The sequence below is a fragment of the Diaporthe batatas genome (assembly GCF_019321695.1).
Source record: "Diaporthe batatas strain CRI 302-4 chromosome Unknown Contig00004, whole genome shotgun sequence".
NCBI classification, from domain to species: domain Eukaryota; kingdom Fungi; phylum Ascomycota; class Sordariomycetes; order Diaporthales; family Diaporthaceae; genus Diaporthe; species Diaporthe batatas.
In genome coordinates this window covers 2,589,246-2,610,570 of record NW_025408551.1, presented here as the reverse complement: position 1 = coordinate 2,610,570, position 21,325 = coordinate 2,589,246, and the positions used below count along the sequence as shown (strand labels likewise).

Below are 21,325 nucleotides of genomic sequence, written 5' to 3'. Positions count from 1 at the left end.
ACTTCGTTCATACGCGATTTCAAAATGGACGGCATGGCCAAAACTATGCGCGACACCACCCAAGGCAATATTGTGTCTACATTCCAGGTGAGCTTCGAGACCTGATATCGTAGACCTGTACATGCTGACTCTTCGAGGCTGGCTGCTTCTTTGGTGCGCTTTTTGCTTTTCCCGCTGCCGAAAGACTTGGCAGAAAGAAGACCATGATCATCGCATCCTCGATTTTCCTAGTGGGTGGCACCCTAATGACTGCGTCACGGGGTTCCCTCAACATGATCTACGGAGGACGTGCAGTCGCCGGGCTCGGCATCGGGGCATCCTCCATGGTCGTCCCGGTCTACATCTCCGAAACCGCCCCGCCGTCCATCAGGGGCCGACTCGTGGGCATCTTTGAGATTGCCTCACAGGGCGGTGGGATGCTTGGCTTCTGGATCAACTACGCCTGCGACCGCACCATCGACGTCAACGGGCAGAAACAGTGGATCGTGCCTCTGGCGCTCCAGCTCGTCCCCGGGCTACTGCTCCTTCTCGGCGTTACGTGGTGTCCCGAGTCGCCCCGGTGGAAAGCACGTGGGGATGACTTTGAGGCTGCAGAGCGGATACTGACCAAGATCCGCGGCCTTGACTCCAACCATGCCTATATTCAGCATGAGATGGCCGAGATCCGCGCTCAGGTCGAAGAGCGTAGTACCAACAAGCTTAGCAAGAAGGCACAGTTCACGAAGCTTTTCCAGAAGGGTGTGCGCAACCGTATGGCTATAGGCCTTGCGCTCATGTTCTTGCAGTCCTTCACTGGTGTTAACATCATCACTTACTACGGTATGTAAGATATCTTATTGTGCATAAGCGTGCAGCTTATCCATGGATGGGGGTCTGTAAGAAATCTTATAGTCTGTCTAACCTGCTCACTAGCACCTCGCATTTTCGAAACTCTCGGCATCACTGGCACTTCTACCAAGCTCTTCTCCACTGGTTTCTACGGAATCGCCAAGACACTCGGCATGTTCACGTTCACCTTCATCGTCGTTGAACGAGTTGGCCGCCGCAAAGGCCTCGTATGGGGTGCTGCTCTGGGCTGTATCCCCATGTGGTACATCGGAGGGTACGTGATGAAGAGCGATCCAGCTGCTGCCGCCCTGCGGGGAGTCGTCAACCGCGATGGTTGGGGCTATCTTGCCATGGTCTGCGTCTACATCAATGCCTTCATCATCTGCGCAACCTGGCAGGGTATCACTTGGACCTACGCATCTGAGATCTTTCCCCTCGACATCCGCATGCTCTGCGTGTCTCTCACCACCGCCGACACCTGGCTCGGATCCTTCATCATTGCGCGCAGCACGCCCTACATGATTTCAGATCTTGGCTATGGCGCATACTTTTTCTTTGCGGCAATCCTCGTTTCTATGGGTGTTTGGGCATTCTTCTTTGTTCCAGAGACGAAGGGTATCTCCCTTGAAGAGATGGATGCTCTGTTCTTACGGCCCATGCACAGAGCAGTATGGGCGCAACTACGCGGAAGGCCCATTCTATCGGAAGAGCAAGTTGTCGCAAGAACGAAAGGGATAGACCCCATAAGAGATGAAAAAGAGATTGATATTGAGGGCGTTAAACATGTGGAAAGGAGGTAGACCTTTCGGTTGGTGTGGCTTGAGGCTCATTGTGAGGCAAGCGAAATGCTAGCACCTAATACTTCGTAAGAAGTGAGTGTCTGTACGAAATAAGAGATCTCGGTGCTGATGAATAAAGCTCAGTACATCACAGAAATACATCAAGTCACACCAAATTTGCTACCGTAGATCTGATGCCGACTTCTCAGGTTTGATAGTTCAAATCGGAGTGATACTTGGAGTATATGTTGAAGACAGGCTTCACCCGGATGTCCTTTGCTGGCCATTCGATCAAGCACTCTGAAACAGTACTATGGCAACCTGTCGCAAGTTCTTGGAAACATTGGCCTCGTCGCCGCGGACTCCAGCAGTGCTTCCGCAGGCCCCTCAACCTTGTTGTGAACGGCAGGAGCTTTCATCAGTGACTGTAGCAAATGCAAAGATTCTTCCTCTGGGGACGTTTATTTTCTAATGTCAGGTTGCATTCCATTCTGCAGCGAACTTGTGTAACAGTACTATCAATTGCCTCGCTTTTAAGAAATGGAAAGCTCCAGATGTCACAAACCTAACGCGGCATTGGTGTGTCTATGTAGCGTGCAAGTAACCCCCGGTAGAGAGGACTGTGTTGCTTCTCGATAGGTGCATAATATGACTTCAGCAAATTTGGAGTCTCCGAACAAGCACTACATCAACTCATCCTTAGTTGACAATGCTGCAACCGCCATTGCGGTAGTGACGCCGCGATTTCCAATCTTCACGCCCGTGGACCCGTACCGATACATCCAGCCAGGTTCCCAGCTTCCGTCATCACATTGCATGCTCAGCAAAGTCTGCTTGTCGTCCTGGCATTCAACACCCACCTGCGTGCAGGTGATGATCCGCATGGCCAGATCTAGTGCACTTCCATCATGACCGAGGCGTTCGCGCATTCTTGACTTCAACAACGGGCCCAGGGTCAAGTGGAGATGAGGATCCTTCGAAGACCGTAACAACCGCCCTATGAACCCCAGACAGCAGTCGGCCGAGGCATAATATCGTGTTCCCTGTAGGTAAGAACTATTTGAGAGCATCGAATACACGAGCTTGAGGGTACCAGGGAATTCGTGCCCACGACCATCTGGAAATTGTCAGAACCGCGGTTTGTACCACGAAACCTAAAGTTCCAGACGCGCATAAATGGGGTGGTCAATGTGCCGAGGCTTATTAATACTTACAGTAATAAAAGCAAGCCAAGATGTTTGCGCTGACGATGGGATCAATTCGTGCCCTGATACGGTCGAAATACGTCTGTCTACATAGTTAGCCAGGCGGTTCCTGTGAATGCAATGTGCGGGAATCAAAGGGAACGTGGCTTGCCTGGAAAGTTCCATCCTGATTGACATATTCGGCCATTTCGTCAAGGAGGGTCGAGACCATTTCTTTGGAAGGTGGTTGCAGAACTTGCAGAGCAAGCGAGGTGGTGTCCAAGTCGTCCGGGAACAGTCCTCCCGGTACGAGCACTGTTTCGCCTATCAATATGTCAGTTACATCCCCAAATACTAAGGCTTTAATGGAATGTCGAGAATGCAATACAAAGTTCTTACCATTGAAGAAGTTCCAGGTTGTCTTGGATCCCCATTGGAGATCGATGAGGCTTCTGTGCGCTGATAGTTAGTCACCTGAGGCCGTTCTTCCTTAGTCTCCTGAATAAATCTAGGTAAATCAACCCACTTGTTGTGCAAGGTGTCTGCGATCAATAGTTTGGCGAAGTTGTCTGAGAATACGTCGCCGCTATTTGTGATTGAATCACACGTCTTTGCGTTTTGGAATAGGTATGTCCATGCCCTGCCGACTGGACTTTCGAGTGTCATGCGCAAGGACTGTATCCTCGAATGCTCAAATACATATCCACGAATACCCAAAGATTTCGCAGCGCGGATGTTCTCTTCTCTGTCGTCAATGAAGACAACCTCATTTCCGGCCAGGCCGATGTGATCAAGGACATGTTTGTAGAACCCGAGCTCTGGCTTCCGCATGCCAGTGGCTGCGGAGGTGAAGACTTGGTTGAAAAGTGACCAATCAATGCTGGTTGCAAGTTCCTCAAAGTCCTCTTTGCCAATGTTGGACATTGCATAAACTTCGATTGCAGGATTCTCATTCAATTCACGAACAACAGCAAGAATCTCTGGGTCAGGCTGCAGAGATTTGCGCGCCTGTGTAAATGCTTCCGCAATCTCGGATGCTGAAAGGCAGAACTTTTCAGCACTTAGCTGATAACAAACATCTCGAGTGATTTCGCCACGATCGTAGGCAAACCAGATAGGGGTTGAAAGGATGTCTCTCAGCTGACGAGCTGGGATGAGTGTAGTCGTGCTAGCGGACCAGGTGAATAGCACATCACCGAGGTCGAAAATGACAGCTCGAGGTGGTGGAAGCGGGAGATCCATTCTTCTTGCGTGACTAATCTTTCTACAACCGAAAGTTCTCACCGGATGACACTGCACGTTTATATATTCCTCAAAACAGATGATGCTCACTCATCCAATATGCCATTCTATGATGACCCTCGGGATCTGGTTCTGTCTAGATCCTGAAGCCTAGGAGGAGCCGATTGGACCTCGGGACATAGCAAAATGTACGCACCAATCTGCAGGAGTTGGTCTTGATGTGGCTGGGTCCGTTTGATCTTACCTGCATCATTCCCCACCATTTTACACTTCGTTGAATTTTCGTTGGTGTCCAGATGATGACCCCCCTCGCCTTCCTTTTTCGGCCACAGGTTCCCTTATCAACTTTGCTTTGGGACCCCCCCCCCCCGGGAAGAAGAATCTGACAACACCCCCCTCTCCCTCTTCTCGTGTGCTCCGGATAGAAAGAAGCCAACAGATCCAAAGGATCAGCCCCCAACTGTCGTGATCGGATGACTCACTTTGACGGACTACCAACCGGCATCCACTATCAGCTTCACCTTTTCCCGCGAGAACCGCGTCGCAGAGCCGCATGCCTGCAGGAGACGATATCATGAGGGTTGTTAGTGCTGACGAAGGATTTGATAAGAAGGAAATGCTGTTCCATGGAGGAGTCTACAAGATCTGGACCGGTGAATGGTTCCGGTACGGATCTTGGTACCAACCTTAAGCGATATGCAGTGTGACAAAGCCCGCAGGATCTTGTCTTCAGCATGACTGTGAAACCGTGTATCCCTGTCAATTATTAGTGTTGCTGGTGAGCTGCATTTTACATCGCGAGCTTCCATCATCGTGCACGAGCCTTCCTTTGTATATTCCCAAAGCTCCCAGGAGACCTTCCAGGCCCCCTTTTTAAGGTCATGAAGACGCGATCCTTCAGTGTGTTTATCAGTTTGTTACAAAGTATCTGTCTCTACGGAATCTCAGTATGGACTACGACAGGAGCCTCTCTTACTTTGGCAAGGGTGATCTGATGCCCAAATCTGTCTTCTCGAGTTTCGTTGGCTTTGTATGGCGCATATTCAACCATACGTACAATGACGATAAACAAATGCTAATAGTGTGTCACATTCTAGTGTTTTCTTTTCATTATAGCTAGGCTTGTTTACAATGTCTACTTTCACCCGCTGGCACGATACCCAGGCCCGCTATACCTTACTGCCTCCGACGTCCCCTTGGCCATCCTGTCGCTTTTAGGCACGAGTCAATATCCACTCAAAGCCGCCCACGATCGATATGGTGATATTGTTCGCATTGCTCCCGGCACGCTCTCATATATCAAGCCACAGGCCTGGACCGAGATCTACGGATACAAGAAGAATGGCGGGGGTATTGCGAATTTCCCAAAAGATCCGGCCTTCTACAATGAGATGATGCTCGGCAAAGAGACCATAACTCTTGCCACTGACAAGGATGCCATCCCTATTCGGCGCTGTCTCAACAGCGCCTTCGCGCATCGCTCACTCCTCGAGCAGGAGCCCATGATGCAAGCTCATATCGGCCGTCTCATGGCACAATTCGAGAAGTACAGCCTTGGGGAGCGCCCTGTGGATGTGCGTGAATGGTTCACATTCTCTATGTTTGACATGAACAGCGACTTTGGTTTCGGGGAGGACATGGGGTGCGTGAGGACCGGTGTCTACCACGAATGGGTGAAGTTCGTGATTGATTATTTCTATGCCGCCACACTGCTGCACCAATGCCACAAGTTCTGGCCGCTCAACCGCCTGCTGGCCCTCTGCATTTCGCCCTCGACACGAAAGATGCAGGCCAACCACAACCAGGCCTCGCTGCAGCGAGTCCGAAAGAGGATGGCTCAAGAAACGGATCGGCATGACTTCATGCATTATTTTCTAAGACAAGCCAAGAAGGAGGGATTGTCGAAGGAGGTGACAGAGGCACAGGCTACCGTGGTCATACTCGCCGGCAGCGAGACCTCATCCGTGGCGGAGACTGCAGCAGTGTACCACCTGTTGACACATCCGAGCATCTACGAGAAGCTGCAGGCCGAGATCCGGACCGCGTTTGACAGCCTTGAGGACATCACCCTGCAAGACGTGCTGTCCAAGCTACCTTACCTGGACGCCGTGGTGCAAGAGACGTTGCGCATCCATGCGCCGCTTGCCAACGGCTTCACTCGTTGGGTACCTGACAGGAACGGAGCGCTCATCTGCGGGAAACACGTACCACAAGGTGTGCGTATCATTTCTCCCAAATCTCCTACACAACCCAAGATGACCACTACAAATCGACTGACAAATAAATTTGTTTAGACTGTGGTTACGATCAATCACTACTGCTCGAACACATCAGCTTCGAACTTCCGCGACCCCTTCAGCTTCATACCCGAGCGATGGATGGGCGATGCCGCTTACGCTGACGATAACAGAGACGTTCTTCAGCCATTCTCGGTTGGCCCGCGGAACTGCCCCGGTCAGCAGTGAGTCCAATGGCCGCGTTGTGGAGATGCATGACTTCCAATACTGATCACCGCGCAGATTTGCCTTGTACATTATCAAGCTGACGCTCGCGCATCTTTTGTGGCGATTCGACCTCAGATTGGGCGACGGTACAGAGAAGTGGGCTACGGGACAAAGGATCTACAACGGCTGGATCCAGCCTCCACTGCCGGTTGTGATGCATAAACGAGACCGACCCTGAATGTGGGGCGCTGCTGCCTACCTAGGTAGACGATGCACTCGTCCAGATTTGTATTTGATCAGTTGTAGAGTCTAGCTAGCTGTGTAGATAGATTACACAACGTTGATCTAAACTGCTTCTTCCTCGGGCTCCACTTTCCATATCATCTCGTATCTTGCATTTCAAATATTCTCCTTGTCATCGAAGCCTGTGCAATCTGCGTGATCATTGATATCTGCGGAAGGATGACCTTGACCCGGCTCCACCTTGATACAGCCCTGGAGGCTGTACTGCGTGGTCATCACGCCACATCATTGACAAATTCCGCCGGCACACTACAGGAAAATATTGCAGGTACAAATTCAGGAGGCCGACCGATTGTAAATCACCGTGGCTCAATCGGGTTACTAACTCCGGCTACTCATCAATAGCTGCGTCTGGAGACTGGTTATAGTTAGATGCAGCCTACATGGTACATCTCTAAAAGTACGCTGATGCTGCCACACCTACCTGCAAGGTAAGCTTTACCAAGATGCATGGAATCTGTGCCGAGATTCCGGCCAACAGGGTTCTTTAACCAATGCCGCTCCGTCAACCTCGCAGGATTCAAAGAAGGCTGGCTCACGGTACCATGGCTCACGGTACCATGGCTCACGGTATCATGGCTCAAGGATGTGAGATGCAGAGCTGATGTTTGAGAAACCCACACGCACAACTTTCACAAGCCCACTTGGGTGATTTACTTAAAGGTGCGGCCTTGAGGCGAAGGAATAATACTTGCTGAATTTACTCGACCCTTGCCGAGCTAGCGGTGAAACTTATCTCAGATCGGTGCAAGCTCAAAGTGTGCGCAGAAAATCGGACTCCGAACGAACGCACCACTGCCCCTTGCTGAGAATGAGACCATAAAAATATACAATTTCTAGATGATTCTAGTAAGCTTTCCGATAGACTTTCTCTACCTATAGCCTAATGGCTAAGTTTCTATTAGACTTATTAAGTTTGAGATATATATAAGGAATATCTAGTTCTTTTAGTTTAGATATCTAGTAGGGATTTAGAGACTAAGTATTTATATATAAGCAACGGGCCTTCCTCCCTCATTTTTAAGGATTTTAGTTAATAGAATTTATCCCTATTTTCATACAGAGACAGCCCGTAGGACGGCGGCAGATCGCCGGATGCTGGGGTAACGAGGCCACTGCAGCCATCACATCGAAATAAAACGTGAGAGGTCATCCAAATCGGGCCAACGGCTGCATTGTGCCCCTGCACATGAAATGACACAGACCTGGAATTTGGGTGGCAGGCTGCGTCTTGTGACCAAACCAGTTGGGATTTGATCCGCGCATCATTCTGTCAAAAGCCTTTGGGAGCCCACAGTCGGTAACAGGTTCCTTGTATTTCTGAATTTTATGAGGCATCTGCGGGATATTAACTGAAAGGCGTTGCACGCATTTCTGTACGTTCACCACGCGCAGGATATATTTTGCCATCTGCGCAGGGCCACACAGATCTACAGGTGTCTTCCTGCCATTTGACTGAGCTGCTGACTATATCGCATCAAATTGTCCCACCGACCCGCAGGATCAGTGCAACCTCACAATCTATATGATGAATCACCTTCCCTAGCTAGCCTGGGTCGATCAGATGCCGTCAGCTTGATTACTATATTGTGGAATCAACTTGAACGGCTACATGTGGACCTCGGTAATGTCCCAATCACACATCGGTCTACGTACTTAAGATGTCTCAGACTTGTCTTAGCGCATGCATACGAAAATGAATTCCTACGAGGCTCTGGGGCTGTCCGTAGCTCTAGTGGGGAAAGGGTTTGAATCGGAACAAGGGTTGGTGGCTGGGGGGGCTGAGAGGTGTGCCAACACCATTTGTACCCCGAGGTACCTCACAGTCCACCCAGTCTAGTACCCATTCGGGGTAGCCTGTATCTAACCGAGAGCTTCTCTTGCGCTCGAGTTCAACGTCAACCGAACCGCCCTCCCCATCAGGTCACTGCGCTTTCCCGACAAATTATGAAGACCGTCTTGCGTCCAACCACAATAGCCAGGCACTAGTTCTCGTTCATCGTAATCCATTCTCCTGCGTTGATTGCATCATGGGAAACGTCTTCAGCCAGTTTTTCTTCATCCCCTCGCCGACCGTCACGGAGAAAAATTGCCCGGATCAAAAAGGACGGGTCAGTAGCAGATGGGCTGTTTCTGTTCCTTCAATAGCCCCTACGACACGGATTCCTGATTGGTGATATAGGTCTTTCTCGTGACTGGCGGTTACGCCGGCGTGGGGATTGAGTTGTGCAAGATACTCTACGCCCACAATGCCATCGTTTACGTCGCAGGCCGCTCTTCCTCTAAAGCAGAGAAAGCTATCACCCAAATAAAAGAGGCGTCTCCTGAGAGCAGCGGCCGGGCCGAGTTTCTGAATCTTGACCTGTCCGATCTCTCGACTATCAAACCCGCGGTCCAGTCCCTGACTGCTCAAGAACAGCGCCTTGATGTACTTGTGAACAATGCAGGCGTACGTATTCACTTTAACATTCCCGTTCCTAATTTACAGAGTCTATCTCGAACTAGAACCTGTCTCCATGGATCTCTAACAGATCTGTGAGCCCACAGGTTATGTATCCTCCCGAGGGCAGCACTAGTGCCCAGGGACACGACCTACAGATAGCAACCAACTGCCTGGGTCCGTACCTGCTGTACCAGCTTCTCCTGCCTCTTCTCACCAAGACCGCCGCCTCGTCCACAACCGGGTCTGTGCGCGTCGCCTGGGCTGCTTCTATTGCCGTTCAAGTCGCCAGCCCGAAGCCTCATGGAATCGTCATCGACGAGAGCGGCTGTCCCACGGACCAAGGGGTATCGGACAATTACGGCCAGTCAAAAGTGGGAAACGTGTTTTTGGCGAGACACTTCGCCAAGACGACGCCGGAAAACGGCGTCGTTCATGCGGCTTTCAACCCGGGCAACCTGCGCACGGAGTTACAGCGGCACTGGACCGGTGTGAGTGCCTGGATCACCGTAAGTTGCCTTGTTTTGGGTTTTAATGCTCAGCGGAATCGACATGTATATCAGCAACTATACTGAACTGACTACAGGACAAACTCATCGTGGGCCCGCCAATAAATGGAGCATATACGGAGCTGTGGACAATCCTCACGCCCGAGTTAACACCCCCTCTCAGCGGAGCTTATGTGTACCCTTGGGGGAGGTTTGGCAGTCTGCCAGAAGGAATCGAAAATTCTATGAATTCAGAAGGCGAAGGTGGAACGGGTGTCGCAGCCAAATTTGTGCAGTGGTGTCATCGGCAGACAGAAGCCTTCGCATAGCCCAAGTACTGCTCTGCGAGTCTGCCCTCTCTAGCAATAGGCTATGGGCCTAAAAGCAGGTTGTCCTTTTCGCGGCAAAAACTTGAAAGTATGGTAGGCTTAGAAGTAGTATTTTTCTAAAAGATGTTGGATACCTTTCATCCCCTGTGCTTGAGTGCTACAATAAGACCTCTCATACTGCTCCCCTCTTCTTTAGAACAATCTTCTGCTCAAAACTTGGATGAACATCCGTATCGTACTTCCCGTTGCGCGGCCGCTCTTTTTGGCCAGGAGGGAATGAGAGATCATAATCCAGGAGTAGCCTCGCTACAATCAGCTTGATCATAACGGCTGCGTACCATCTCCCGGGGCAGGTGAATCTCCCGTTTCCCCACGACAAATTCCCGGGCTCGATCCCGGTGTAATCGTGTATACCCGATGAAAATGTGTCTTCATTGTCTCTCGAACGGTAGAAACGTAAACCATCAAATCTCTCGGGCTCGTCGTAGAACTCCGGATCGTGAGACATTGGTCCTCCAGGGGCAGCGATCTCAGCCCCACGTGGTAGGGTTGTGCCGTCCGACAGCGTGATCGGTGACATGACTTTGCGGTTAAATCCAACTAGAAACGGTAAGTGTATGGACGATGTCGGAGTTGGTCCGATCATACTTACGAAACGAGGTATGATTCATGCGCTGAGATTCCTTCAAAAAGCTGTCTAGCTGATGAAGTCTCTTGATAGTCGACATCTTCCACTCTCCACTGTCTTGATCGAGAGCGGCCTTTGCTTCGAGGCGCAAAGGTTCTATGTATTCCGGCATTGCGCAGAGGTCATATACCACATGAGCTATCGCCATGGACGAGGTGTGAAGCTGATGACGCGCTTTTGGTCAAAATTTGTCATCCATGCTCGTCGGTCGGCAGACTTACCGCAGCCCCAGTCAAGATCATGAGTCTCGCAGTTATACTGTCGGGGCTCTTGTCCTTCCCGCTCTCGACAAGCAGTTTCATAACGCTTGGCTCCTCACTAGACACCATCTCTTGGGACGAGGGAAAGAGCATATTGCGTACTGCAATACGCTGACGAAAGACTCGGTTTCTCTGTGGAATCAGCGGTGCAATGAAGCGACGAAGAAATTTTGGGAATGGCAGCAAGATGAATTTCGTTATTTCGACGTCAATTGGCAATATTGTGACAGCATGGTTCCATATCGGGTTCCGGCCGTGCGCTTTGCCCACAAATACGATGGACGTGATCCGATGTATGAAGTCGAGTAGTAGATCATAGGCGTCAAACACTTTTGAGTCTGAATAGAAACTCACGAGGTCAGCCAATTATGAATCCATCTTTTGTATTGGTGGTCAACAAGGGCTGCACCACGCAACTTGCCGTCAAATTCAAGCTTTTCCGCCATGGCAGCTTCAAGTTCTTCAGCCATGACAGGAATAAAGTTCGCTTCGCTGTCAGCATCCATCATAGTCCTGAGGTATGACTTAGTATTGTTAAGAGGAAATTACCTAGATGTCTTGTGAAAGGTCCTCTGCAAATATCTGTAGTCAAATGGTCCTTCAATAGATGATCTACCCCAGTGTATTGACCCAAAACGCTGTCTACCAAAGCGGCGGTCGAGTTCAGTTTCGATTCAGGGAGCATGTTGAACTCATTTACGAATTCCCGGCCGAGGACGATGGTGTCACCCATTAATGTCTGAGTGCAATAATTTTGGAAGGGGGACTTTGTGACTGCACTTAGTATCAACGCTCTCGACAAGTGTTTTATTGCATTCATGTACCTTTTGATACTCTCGCACGACGTTTTCATGTCCGTGTTGGAGCCATTTCCATCGAGCCCACCACTTCAGAAGATTGAAGGGTCCCGGATCTGAACCGACTCTTGGCAAACTAGCCTTTGGCTCAGTCTGCTCATCGATGATGATAGCGATAAGGGCAGTCGCCACAAGAAGGACTATGGCCTCGAAAATCATGGTGGGTACCGTTAAGGCAAAACAATAGCTCCCGAGGTCAATATGTGGACTTTCGCAATGAGCTATAGATCGATGAGATAGCTGTTTGAAATTCGGATTCCGTCTGGTGGCTATGATTTAGCGTGAGCCCGAATCCGGGCCTTTGGGAACACACACTTGGATGGGCGCGTCTATGTATTTCTTAGCGTGTTGTGCTAAAAAGTCTTCTTCGAATTTCCTGGAAAGGATATTCAGATATCTTAGGTACGTAATCGCGGGAACGGAAATTGACATATGGCCGTCTTTTCTCGTTGGCGAAATTCAAGGGCAGCATCAATCACGGGCAAAATGGGAAAACGTTGAGCATTGCTGACCGTGGAGGCTGCGAAGTTTGGTCCCAGCGTTGAGCCGCACGAATCCCCCGCTCCAGCAGCTTGTGGTTGCACCAACACTGGCAGTCGGACCCAGTCGTACAAAGTCGTACACAGTCGTTCCCAGTGCTGCCTGCACGTTGTTGCACAGCTACAAGTGCCTGGTCGACGCCTTGGTGCCGTGCCACCAAGCTGCTCCATATCGCCCAACGCGGCCTCGCGGCGTAGCACAGGCAGTTCCAAGGATTGCGGCTATCATTTGGTGCTCCCAAAGTCTAACGTTTCAAGGTTCGGAAAGAGATGGGAAATATGCAAACCCTCCGCTAACACTAATTTAACTCAACCACCTACCGCTAACATTTATTAACTTAAAACAATAAATAGTATAAAATTCTAAAGAAGATTATTATATATTCTATTATATATAGTACTTAAAGAGTTATATTTTCTTATATAGAAAATATAAATAAAGTATAATCTCTTTCTATTAATTAAATAAATATTAAAGATATATTTAATAATATATTACTATTAAAAGTAGTTAAAAGTGTACTTATTATAGTTAGACTTATAGTATATGAATATATGCGGTATATACATTTGTATATGTGATTAAAGCTTGGCCGTGTATTTCGAAAAAAAAAAAAAAAAAGAAGGGTGCCGGGGGTGGGGCTGCGAGTTTCTCACCTCTTCAGGAAAATGGTGATGTGTCTATGCGCCGGCTGCAGCCCTTATCTTCAAGGCGCCATGGTTGCTGACCAACCTCCAGGGTTCTTTTGCTGGGGGCAGGCGGTTGCATTCTGGCCCCTGACATGGAGAGATAAGGCAGAAGATGCAGATCTGCTGTGACCTGTTTGTAAGCTGTTCGCGTCTGGGTCATTCCGACATGTTGGGCCGCAGGACTGCATTAGTGCTGATTATATTGATGATGAACTTCAGGATCCTCTCAGTTAGCGCCGAGAATGCTGATGCGGACTTGCGTTGTGGTACTGCGATCGTCATGTTGGTACGGAGCCTTGTCAACCTGCAGCATCGATTCGTGCCGGGTTCTAGCTGCATAGAGCAGATGTGAAGGTTGCACAATGAGATCCTCCACTCTCAGCTTTTGAATCCTTAGCTGTTGATGTACGAAGCTTGCATGGATATTTTTGGCGTGATTTCGGGGAGACGTGCTTTTGGAGTGCATAATAGACATACTCTGTGACATCCTCGATCTCCCGAATAATGCTTGGCTTGCCGCGTACAGAGTACGGTCTCCCTGAATCGACGAAGTTGACGAAGTCTTCCCTGAGAGCTGCCATTGCAACGACATGTCTCAAACTCAACAGCCGACAATATGGGGCTTGAGTATCAGCTTTTCCATAATTGCTATCGCAGCGGTGGCGCTTCGATTCTATGCTCGTCGGATCAAGGGCCAGAAGTTAGGAGCTGATGACTGGACTGTTCTCGTGGCTCTGGTATGAATGACAACGAGTCAAGGCCTCTGACTCCGCTTTCTGACACACAAGACCTTCCAGATACTCTCACTTGGCGTTTCTATAAACCTTCTCATTAGTGAGCCTTGACTCTATGTCTGTTCTGGTCAAGATATGGACTCTGACAATCCTCATCAGTGACGCAAGTTGGTGGTCTCGGTACTCATCTAGAGTACAACGATGACGGGAGCCTCAAGGATGTGGAAGCTTTCGATGTTTTCATGAAAGTCAGTGACAATCTTCGCTTTAGCCGTCTTTACACTTGTTCCACAGTATCTAGGAAGTTTCTCACGCGCAGACAGACAATTTTTGCCTTTGAGGTTCTTACGTGGCCAACAGTCGGAGTCACTAAGATCAGCGTCGTCCTCCTGTATCAACGAATCTTCACAACCCAAAGATTCAAGATGCTCTGTTGGATACTCATAATGATAAATTGCGCATGGACCATAGCATTCACTCTCGCACTCACATGTATTTCTTTCCTCCTCTCAGATTCTTTTGCCTGGCACTGATCTGAAAGTTTAGTCTCTTGTATACCGGTCGCATCGAGTTGGGACCTGACCCTTGATAGCACCTGCGTCGACCTGAAAACCCTCTTCACCACAGCACTGGCCACAGATGTTGCAACTGACTGTAAGGAGATCCAAGCGCCCGCGTTGCTATTTTTAAAGATTCCAAAACAGTCATGAGCGCAGGCAGTGAAGCTGACTCAAATGCAAGTTCTGGTACTGATACTGCCAATCTATAAAATATGGCAGCTTCAGATGTCCACGGCACGGAAAATTATGGTCATGTTTATTTTTCTCCTTGGCGGGCTGGTCAGCATTGTAGGCATCATTCGGATCCACTATTTGACAGAAGTTTACGACATTCTGGAGGTGGATCTTGAGCTGGCGGACACAACTTGTATGCAGCTCCACAATTGGACTTCGGATGAGATTTGTTTGCAAAATGCTGACACGAGTATCAGGGATCTACTCACAAGTCTACTATTGGCAAATCATCGAGGTCAACGTTGGTGTGCTCAGCGCATGCCTTCCCACCCTGCGGCCGGTGCATGAGCGCCTGACGCGCAACTTGTCCTTCACCCAGCTCAGGGGCTCATTCGAAAAGCTTCTCATATCCTCTAGAGGGACTCGCGAAGTCGAACAAGTCCGCCTCAACTCGATGGAGCAAGGCGTGTCAGACAACTTCAACAGCAAATCCTCGAAGGGGTCGTCCGATCAGATGCAAACACGACGGCAAGATCAAAGAGGACATTGGCCTCCTCAATCTACTGAGAATTTTGTTGACGGACGCGGTCCAAACGGTGTGAATAACCACTGGCGGGCTGAACATGTGTAAGACATACAGATGCGGGGGACTCTCAGGTCCTGTATTAAAATATCCAATTATGAATACGAATTTGTTGATATGATGTTCACGTCGTTTCGGAGATCACCATCTCAAAGAATTGTGATTAACTGTTCAACAACCTCTTGACGTTCTAGCATCCCTTGAATCTCCCCATTCATGACTCCGTGTATGAATGCTTCGCCTACCAATTTGTATTCAGAACCGTCAGAGACCGGTCGGAGCACAAAAGCAACGTCGGCCCCAAATATTAGGCCGCATACATCCCCCGGCCGAGTGATCAGCGGTCCTACACCAAAGCCACCCTTTTCAGTTGCGAAGAGACACCGATTGATGCCGACATCTTTAACCTGATGCTCAAATCTTTCTTTGTTCTCTGGGATACGCAGCTTGGAAGGGTCGAGATCGTCCCGCGCACAAAGTGACTTTAGAATCGCATCTTTGGCATCGGGTCTCTGAGGAAACTCGCCGAGGATGTTGGACCAGCTCAGGTTTCGCGAGGTGTTGGAAACATCTACGAACCTCAAGGAGACCTCCGGCCTTGCTCTCACGTCGATGCAGTAGGCCTTGGAAACTCTGTCCAGTATCACGCCGGGAAGCTCGAGCCTTTCTCCTGCAAATTCGGACAGATCAGGTGCCCACTCAGGAGGTGTTGCACGATAAAGTCCTGGATACCGGGAGATATCGTTCAAGACCACTGAGACATTCCAGCGAACAACCCAGGAAAGCACGTCTTCCTCTATAGTAGACTCTGTATGTTCGACTGATGATAGTAACCGCAGCCCAAATCGTCGCAGAAGGCTGCAAGAGATATCAAAGTGCACTTGTTCCACCGACCTGGTGTAATCTGGGAACACCATCGGGCTCCCGTCTTCATTTCTCGCCAGCGGGTGGGCAAGAAATGCATAGACGTGGTCTCTTGGATCTATGCAATCCAACAACGCACCGTGGTTGAGAAGATCGATAAAGGTAAGTGGATGCGCAGGCTGGGTCCAGTCATGCCAAGCTCTGTGGACAAGAAGCGATGGGATCGCGAACTGAAGAGCCCATGTCTGCCCTCCTTTCCACCTCATGACCTTGAGCATCTCGCGGTAGCTGAACTCGCAGCGGCCATAGAGAACCCGTGGGTCGCGAGCGAGGCCGACTTCTTGGATGACCCAGGCCCGGCGAAACCACGGAAGACTCATAAAGTTCGCGACACTTCGCCAGCGAGAGTCGTCCCGTAGTGGGTCGTCTTTCCTAAGGGCTGGAATATTGGGGTGCCGGCCCCAGAGGAACGCGAAGCCGTTAATGAGCGACGCGACATCCTTGTCCTCACCGGCATTGGGCGGGTTTCCCGTGCATATCAGGACCTTGCGCGAGTGGCTGAATATGATGCCCATCATGGCCACCTGCTGGCTGCGCTCGTGGAGATCGAGCTGGTTGATGCAGATCGCGTCGGCCCAGATCACTCGCGTCTGGTGAGGATCCCGCGTTCTCAGAAGCGCCCAATGCAGGTTGACGGTGATTTCAAATGGTTTTCCATCCAGAAGTATCGTGGCCTTCTGCTTCTGGTCACCCCAGACGTACGATAAAGCGTCGTAAGGTCGTGCAGACTGCGGCCGGCAGTGTTCAAGACGGACGGAAACGCTCAAGTCCTCGGGTAACCCAGGTTCCAAGACGAGCAGCCGCGTTTCCCCTTCCTTGAGAGGTTTGTAAATTTGTTGCTCCGTCATGTCTTCAATCTAATTACCAAAGCACCCCACAGGGTGCTCCTTGAAAATTTGAAATTCTAGGCCAGCAAACTTGAAGCGATCACAGATCTTGTTGTGATTCAGCTTCACCGGCTCGATGTTTGTACCCCACACCCAACGCCAAGCAATTTCTCAGCTGTACTGTGCCCGCAGTCCCTGGTCCTTGGTAGACGCTAAAAGCAATTAGGCAGGTTCAATAAAGGACATGGGTAGCTCAGTACTAACTAAGCCTCCCCGTCCAGCAGACATATCCCCAATTAAGACAGCTCGGCTGAGGTCGTTGTTGATGATAACCTCAGAATTCACAGAGGCTGACCTATACTTCAGTCACATTGAACTCCAATGGCTCCGTATTTTTACAATTACACGCCACTACTTCTTGACGCCGATCAGATCCGGCTGTTGACGCTGCTACCGGCAAGCCACGAGAGTGGAGAAATAGTCATCAGCTTGCGTAATATCCCCACGGGGGAAGCAGCGCGTCAGTACGAAGCTCTGTCATACGTATGGGGCCCCGAAGACGACCCGGAGACTATCAGTGTTGTTGCCTCTACCACGACCGGGACAGAGCAGGACGACGTGTCGTACTCATCAGATAGTGCGGCACCTCTTCACGTGACAGAGAATCTCGCCAGCGCAATGCGTCATCTCCGGTTGCAGGATGCTGCCCGTACACTCTGGATAGATGCCATTTGCATCGACCAGCAAAACGTGGCTGAAAGGAGCGAGCAGGTGGGCAAGATGGGGCAGATATACAGCTCAGCCACGCGGGTGCTGGTCTGGCTGGGGCCAGCATCGCTGGACAGCGACTTGGCCATGGGGCTTGTGGACCACCTTGGCAAGGTTTTGCGTTTCGATCCTCTATCTGGGACTTTCATGTCGACATCGGTTGGGGCGACCGAGCCTCACTGGGCTCATATCACTGAGCCACTTCCTTATGAGCTTCCTCAACTCTGTGCCTTGGAGAGTCTGTTCGCAAGGCCGTGGTTTGAGAGGCTATGGGTGGTCCAGGAAGTCCTCACGAGTACGGAAGCCATAGTGATTTGTGGTAGACAACAGACAAGTTGGCAATCTATCATCGTCACTGTGTGCTGTCTGGTTAGGAAGGACAGCAAAATGAGGCGAGAAGGGCGGACCTCTCGTCTCGTGCAAATCGATACTGTCTTCGACACAAGCTTGGATCACAGGCTCTTGCACCTGGTAGATCGCACACGGACGCTACAATGCACAGACGACAGAGACAGGATATATGCAGTACTAAGCCTCGCCAAGGATAAGGTGCAGATCAAGCCAGACTATTCCCTATGTACGATTAAGGTCTTTGGGGAGCTCGTTGTCCACGTGTTTAACCAGCGCAACGCGGCATTCCTTGCTTATTGCGATCTAGGCAGTCGAAGGCTTGATGGCCCCAGTTGAATCCCGGACTGGACTGCGGAACGCATGACACAGATGATCATCGATTGTAATGCGGCAAAATTCGCATCTCAACAAATCCGTGAGCTACCATCAGATGAATGCATCCAAGTCGCTGCCGTTCACGTTGGCAGGATTGTAGATATCGACAAAGTGTCGATTCCGTCGTTGAGCTCAAGCCTTATCATTGACGAGATTCTCCGCCTCTTACCGGTCGACGTCGAGTCCTCGACGTACAAAACTGGATGCAGCCTGCTAGAGGCATTCTCAGGCACCCCCGTATGCTCGGGCTTCAGACCGCGAGTGCCACACAGAACCGATTCCCTAACAGTACAAAAGAAGATGGATGCGGTTCGTGCCTGTTTGAGATACAGGGACGGGGCTGGCTTTGACCAAACCTGGGATAATCGCGTTTACCTTGGCGATGTCTACGCGGTTACAAAGAACAGAGCCTTGTTCAGGACAGAGGAAGGATACATAGGCCTGGCACCCTCTGAAGTGAAAGTGGGCGACACAATCCTTGCCGTTTTGTCCTGCGAGTCCTTTACAGTGATACGACCCGCCCCGGGATATGAAGGCCGCTTCAATGTGGTCGGAGAGGCCTTCCTGTACGGGTTGAATAACGCGGAGGCTGTGCTAGGGCCTCTGCCAGCGGATGTACGTGTCGAGGATCATTACCATTCCGAATCTCGTGGGTTCTACCCAGCATATCACGATACCAGGACAGGTGAAACGTCATGGATAGACCCACGCCTCGAGGCACTGGGCATCCCAAGCAGAACGAGTGCGAGAGGATTGCCTTTAGTCGTTGAAGGGGATGAGTTGGAAAGGGCGGGCATTCATTTGTCTCGGTTCGAACTAGTGTAGATGCATTTACCTTTCTGTTTGAAATGACAGTTGCCCAGTTTCATCATTCTTCGACCTTCTTCTTACGAGTTGCTATCCGGTCTCTGTCAGAAGACAGGCGGCCAGCGATATCGAAGACCCTAGGGTGGGTGACTCGCGGCGGGCATCTGGGTGCCCCGTGGGATTGCAGAAAAAATAAATTCAAATAGCACATCACGAGGTTTCTCCGTGTCGCATGTCCGTGGTGCTGGCCTTGTTAATATAGAATCATGAGTTCCAAAACAGGAGCTTCGCGATTACAGCTAATCGATTGCTGCCTTTTTCTTACCGCGCCCTGTCGAATAGAATAAATTATTGTAAAAGTTTTGATCATTCAGGAGATCATAGGAAAATCACGTTGTGTCGGACACGATGTGATTCACTAGAAACGGTTGCGCGTTCCTGGTCCGAGACATCATACCTGGGGGACGCACCGTCTATCACTCAACTAGTTAAAGCGTGTCTGACTAGTCTCTAGACGGCTACAACTGCATTCGTAACTTGGGCTTTGCCACTACAATCTTCTCTCGATCTGATGATCCCAATTCGACTTTTTCACTCTAGCTCCCAATGGCGAGGAGATTCCCATGAGTTTTGGTTTTAGTACCCTGACTGGCCCCAACCATCAAATCACGAACGCCGATCTCGTGAGACGTAGCCTCAGCCCGCCCCCTTCACGCGTTTTCTCCATTCTGAGTATATATAGGATGATTTAACTTGCTCATGTTCGGATATGGGCTGTCTCATGGAATGCTGGTTTTGCCTCTTTGCTCCGTCCAGTGCCAGTGCTTTCCACCGGGAGAGCTGAGTTGCTCGATTTCACTTAACGTTTTCCCTCTCTTTCTTTCAATATAATTTGGGTCACAATGGCCAGCATGAACTCATTCTCTTTGCATAGGATAGCCCTCTACCTTCCACTGCTCTGGAAGGCCAGCAGCGCATATGAGGGAACGGTGTGCGAATGGCCGACTGAGATCGAAAAATGTTTGGCCTGCCCGGCAAGCAACCCGGCCGATTTGAGTTGGGGGTCCGGTGGTTACGGTCTTGGACCTGATGGCCTGCCTTGTGTCGTCGAAGCAGGTCCCGATGGATGGCAAGGCTCGCCTCCCCCCGGACCTCCTCCAAACGGGGGGCAATATCCTTCAGGGCCACAAGGGCCGCCTGGGCCGCCGGGGCCGCCTGGACCGCCTGGGCCTCCTGGACCGCCCGGCGGCTCAGGTTGTCGTGTCTTCTCATTGACAGCGACGTGGACGATTGGAGCACCCGATGGAAACGGACGGGAAATGTTCATGATAAATAACCAGTTCCCGGGACCCAAACTTGAGATCAACGAGGGAGAATGCGTCGAGATTTACTTTCAGAACAGCTCTCCATTCAATACAAGCATTCACTTCCATGGTAGGCTGTTCCCAGTGTATTCTCGTCCAGTGATCATTCTTCGGATTAACACTTTTCCACAGGAATTGAACAATATCGCACGCCATGGTCCGACGGCGTACCTGGTATTACCCAGCGAGGTATCCGGCCAGGAGAAAAGTTTGTCTACAAATGGACAGCAACCCAATACGGATCCTACTGGTATCACTCACACCAAACGTCCCAAATTGATGACGGCTTCTTTGGTCCTATCGTGATCTATCCAGCCAAAACTCGGCAGACACCATACAGCCTAATATCGAGCGACCCCAATACGCTGAGCGCGATACAGAAGGCCGTTGACCGTGTACGCCCACTCATGCTATCTGACTGGAACAGGTACACGACCCAGCAACGTCTCGACTTCACCCTCAAATCGGGGATCATCGACGTGTGTTACGACTCATTGTTGTTTAACGGGAAAGGAAACCAGCGCTGCTACAGCCCGGCTGAGTTACAATCCGTCATTCAGCCGGCACAGAGGGGCGGGTTATCTGCAGTCAATGCCACTGGCCTCACCGCGAAAGGGTATTTTCCCCCTGAGAACCATGTTTTGTTCTACACAGTCGTCTAACACCAAAATTCCAGATGCCTTCCCGCGAGAACGATCTCTCTGCAGGCACCACGGGTGGTCAAGGACTTCTCCGCCTTACCGAGCGATGTATACGATGTCTGCACTCCTACAACAGGCTCTCGGGA

The 21,325-nt window shown here is 50.4% G+C and overlaps 8 protein-coding genes across 8 annotated transcripts; 5 read left to right on the top strand and 3 right to left on the bottom strand.

Moving 5' to 3' along the window:
• Positions 1–272: 272 nt before the first annotated feature.
• Positions 273–1,628, top strand: KVR01_004552 (uncharacterized protein; the record flags this gene model as incomplete). Its single annotated transcript, XM_044784126.1, has 2 exons — positions 273–819; positions 913–1,628. The coding sequence occupies 2 exons, from the start codon at positions 273–275 to the stop codon at positions 1,626–1,628; spliced, it is 1,263 nt and encodes a 420-aa protein (XP_044646716.1).
• Positions 1,629–2,200: 572 nt separating this feature from the next.
• On the bottom strand, positions 2,201–4,038 carry KVR01_004183 (uncharacterized protein). The gene is made up of 5 exons (XM_044783669.1): positions 3,318–4,038; positions 3,191–3,243; positions 2,964–3,115; positions 2,822–2,894; positions 2,201–2,724 (listed from the first exon to the last, which is right to left on the bottom strand). The coding sequence occupies exons 1-5, from the start codon at positions 4,031–4,033 to the stop codon at positions 2,291–2,293; spliced, it is 1,428 nt and encodes a 475-aa protein (XP_044646347.1). The 5' UTR covers positions 4,034–4,038; the 3' UTR covers positions 2,201–2,290.
• A 569-nt stretch (positions 4,039–4,607) lies between these two features.
• Positions 4,608–6,498, top strand: KVR01_004716 (uncharacterized protein; the record flags this gene model as incomplete). The annotated part of the gene is made up of 3 exons (XM_044786128.1): positions 4,608–4,699; positions 5,154–6,249; positions 6,328–6,498. The coding sequence occupies 3 exons, from the start codon at positions 4,608–4,610 to the stop codon at positions 6,496–6,498; spliced, it is 1,359 nt and encodes a 452-aa protein (XP_044646880.1).
• Positions 6,499–8,683: 2,185 nt separating this feature from the next.
• On the top strand, positions 8,684–10,177 carry KVR01_004139 (uncharacterized protein). Its single transcript, XM_044786992.1, has 4 exons — positions 8,684–8,891; positions 8,963–9,229; positions 9,328–9,729; positions 9,807–10,177. Exons 1-4 carry the CDS (start codon positions 8,811–8,813, stop codon positions 10,035–10,037), a joined length of 981 nt encoding a protein of 326 aa, XP_044646303.1. The 5' UTR covers positions 8,684–8,810; the 3' UTR covers positions 10,038–10,177.
• Positions 10,154–12,334, bottom strand: KVR01_004668 (uncharacterized protein). The gene is made up of 6 exons (XM_044791529.1): positions 11,810–12,334; positions 11,535–11,751; positions 11,407–11,472; positions 10,947–11,323; positions 10,690–10,888; positions 10,154–10,637 (listed from the first exon to the last, which is right to left on the bottom strand). Exons 1-6 carry the CDS (start codon positions 11,999–12,001, stop codon positions 10,210–10,212), a joined length of 1,479 nt encoding a protein of 492 aa, XP_044646832.1. The 5' UTR covers positions 12,002–12,334; the 3' UTR covers positions 10,154–10,209.
• A 1,243-nt stretch (positions 12,335–13,577) lies between these two features.
• On the top strand, positions 13,578–15,186 carry KVR01_004319 (uncharacterized protein). The gene is made up of 7 exons (XM_044781933.1): positions 13,578–13,808; positions 13,869–13,905; positions 13,965–14,053; positions 14,129–14,297; positions 14,352–14,459; positions 14,547–14,732; positions 14,797–15,186. Exons 1-7 carry the CDS (start codon positions 13,662–13,664, stop codon positions 15,168–15,170), a joined length of 1,110 nt encoding a protein of 369 aa, XP_044646483.1. The 5' UTR covers positions 13,578–13,661; the 3' UTR covers positions 15,171–15,186.
• An 85-nt stretch (positions 15,187–15,271) lies between these two features.
• On the bottom strand, positions 15,272–16,894 carry KVR01_004232 (uncharacterized protein; the record flags this gene model as incomplete). The annotated part of the gene is made up of 1 exon (XM_044794426.1): positions 15,272–16,894. One exon carries the CDS (start codon positions 16,892–16,894, stop codon positions 15,272–15,274), a length of 1,623 nt encoding a protein of 540 aa, XP_044646396.1.
• Positions 16,895–17,551: 657 nt separating this feature from the next.
• KVR01_004746 (uncharacterized protein) lies at positions 17,552–18,328 on the top strand (the record flags this gene model as incomplete). The annotated part of the gene is made up of 1 exon (XM_044783692.1): positions 17,552–18,328. One exon carries the CDS (start codon positions 17,552–17,554, stop codon positions 18,326–18,328), a length of 777 nt encoding a protein of 258 aa, XP_044646910.1.
• Between the last annotated feature and the right edge of the window lie 2,997 nt (positions 18,329–21,325).

Bases quoted from the DNA above. Each gene is read 5' to 3' on its own strand.
- KVR01_004183 (XM_044783669.1), bottom strand. From the start codon at position 4,033: ATGGATCTCCCGCTTCCACCACCTCGAGCTGTCATTTTCGACCTCGGT. The intron at 3,244-3,317 runs GTGGGTTGATTT...ATCAGCGCACAG, and splicing joins GCAGACACCTTGCACAACAA to AAGCCTCATCGATCTCCAAT. The intron at 3,116-3,190 runs GTAAGAACTTTG...ACATATTGATAG, and splicing joins AACCTGGAACTTCTTCAATG to GCGAAACAGTGCTCGTACCG.
- KVR01_004139 (XM_044786992.1), top strand. From the start codon at position 8,811: ATGGGAAACGTCTTCAGCCAGTTTTTCTTCATCCCCTCGCCGACCGTC. The intron at 9,230-9,327 runs GTACGTATTCAC...GTGAGCCCACAG, and splicing joins TACTTGTGAACAATGCAGGC to GTTATGTATCCTCCCGAGGG. The intron at 9,730-9,806 runs GTAAGTTGCCTT...AACTGACTACAG, and splicing joins GTGTGAGTGCCTGGATCACC to GACAAACTCATCGTGGGCCC.
- KVR01_004668 (XM_044791529.1), bottom strand. From the start codon at position 12,001: ATGATTTTCGAGGCCATAGTCCTTCTTGTGGCGACTGCCCTTATCGCT. The intron at 11,324-11,406 runs GCAAGTTGCGTG...GTTTCTATTCAG, and splicing joins GGAAAAGCTTGAATTTGACG to ACTCAAAAGTGTTTGACGCC. The intron at 10,889-10,946 runs GTAAGTCTGCCG...GCGCGTCATCAG, and splicing joins TGATCTTGACTGGGGCTGCG to CTTCACACCTCGTCCATGGC.
- KVR01_004319 (XM_044781933.1), top strand. From the start codon at position 13,662: ATGTCTCAAACTCAACAGCCGACAATATGGGGCTTGAGTATCAGCTTT. The intron at 13,809-13,868 runs GTATGAATGACA...AAGACCTTCCAG, and splicing joins GGACTGTTCTCGTGGCTCTG to ATACTCTCACTTGGCGTTTC. The intron at 14,460-14,546 runs GTAAGGAGATCC...CTCAAATGCAAG, and splicing joins CACAGATGTTGCAACTGACT to TTCTGGTACTGATACTGCCA.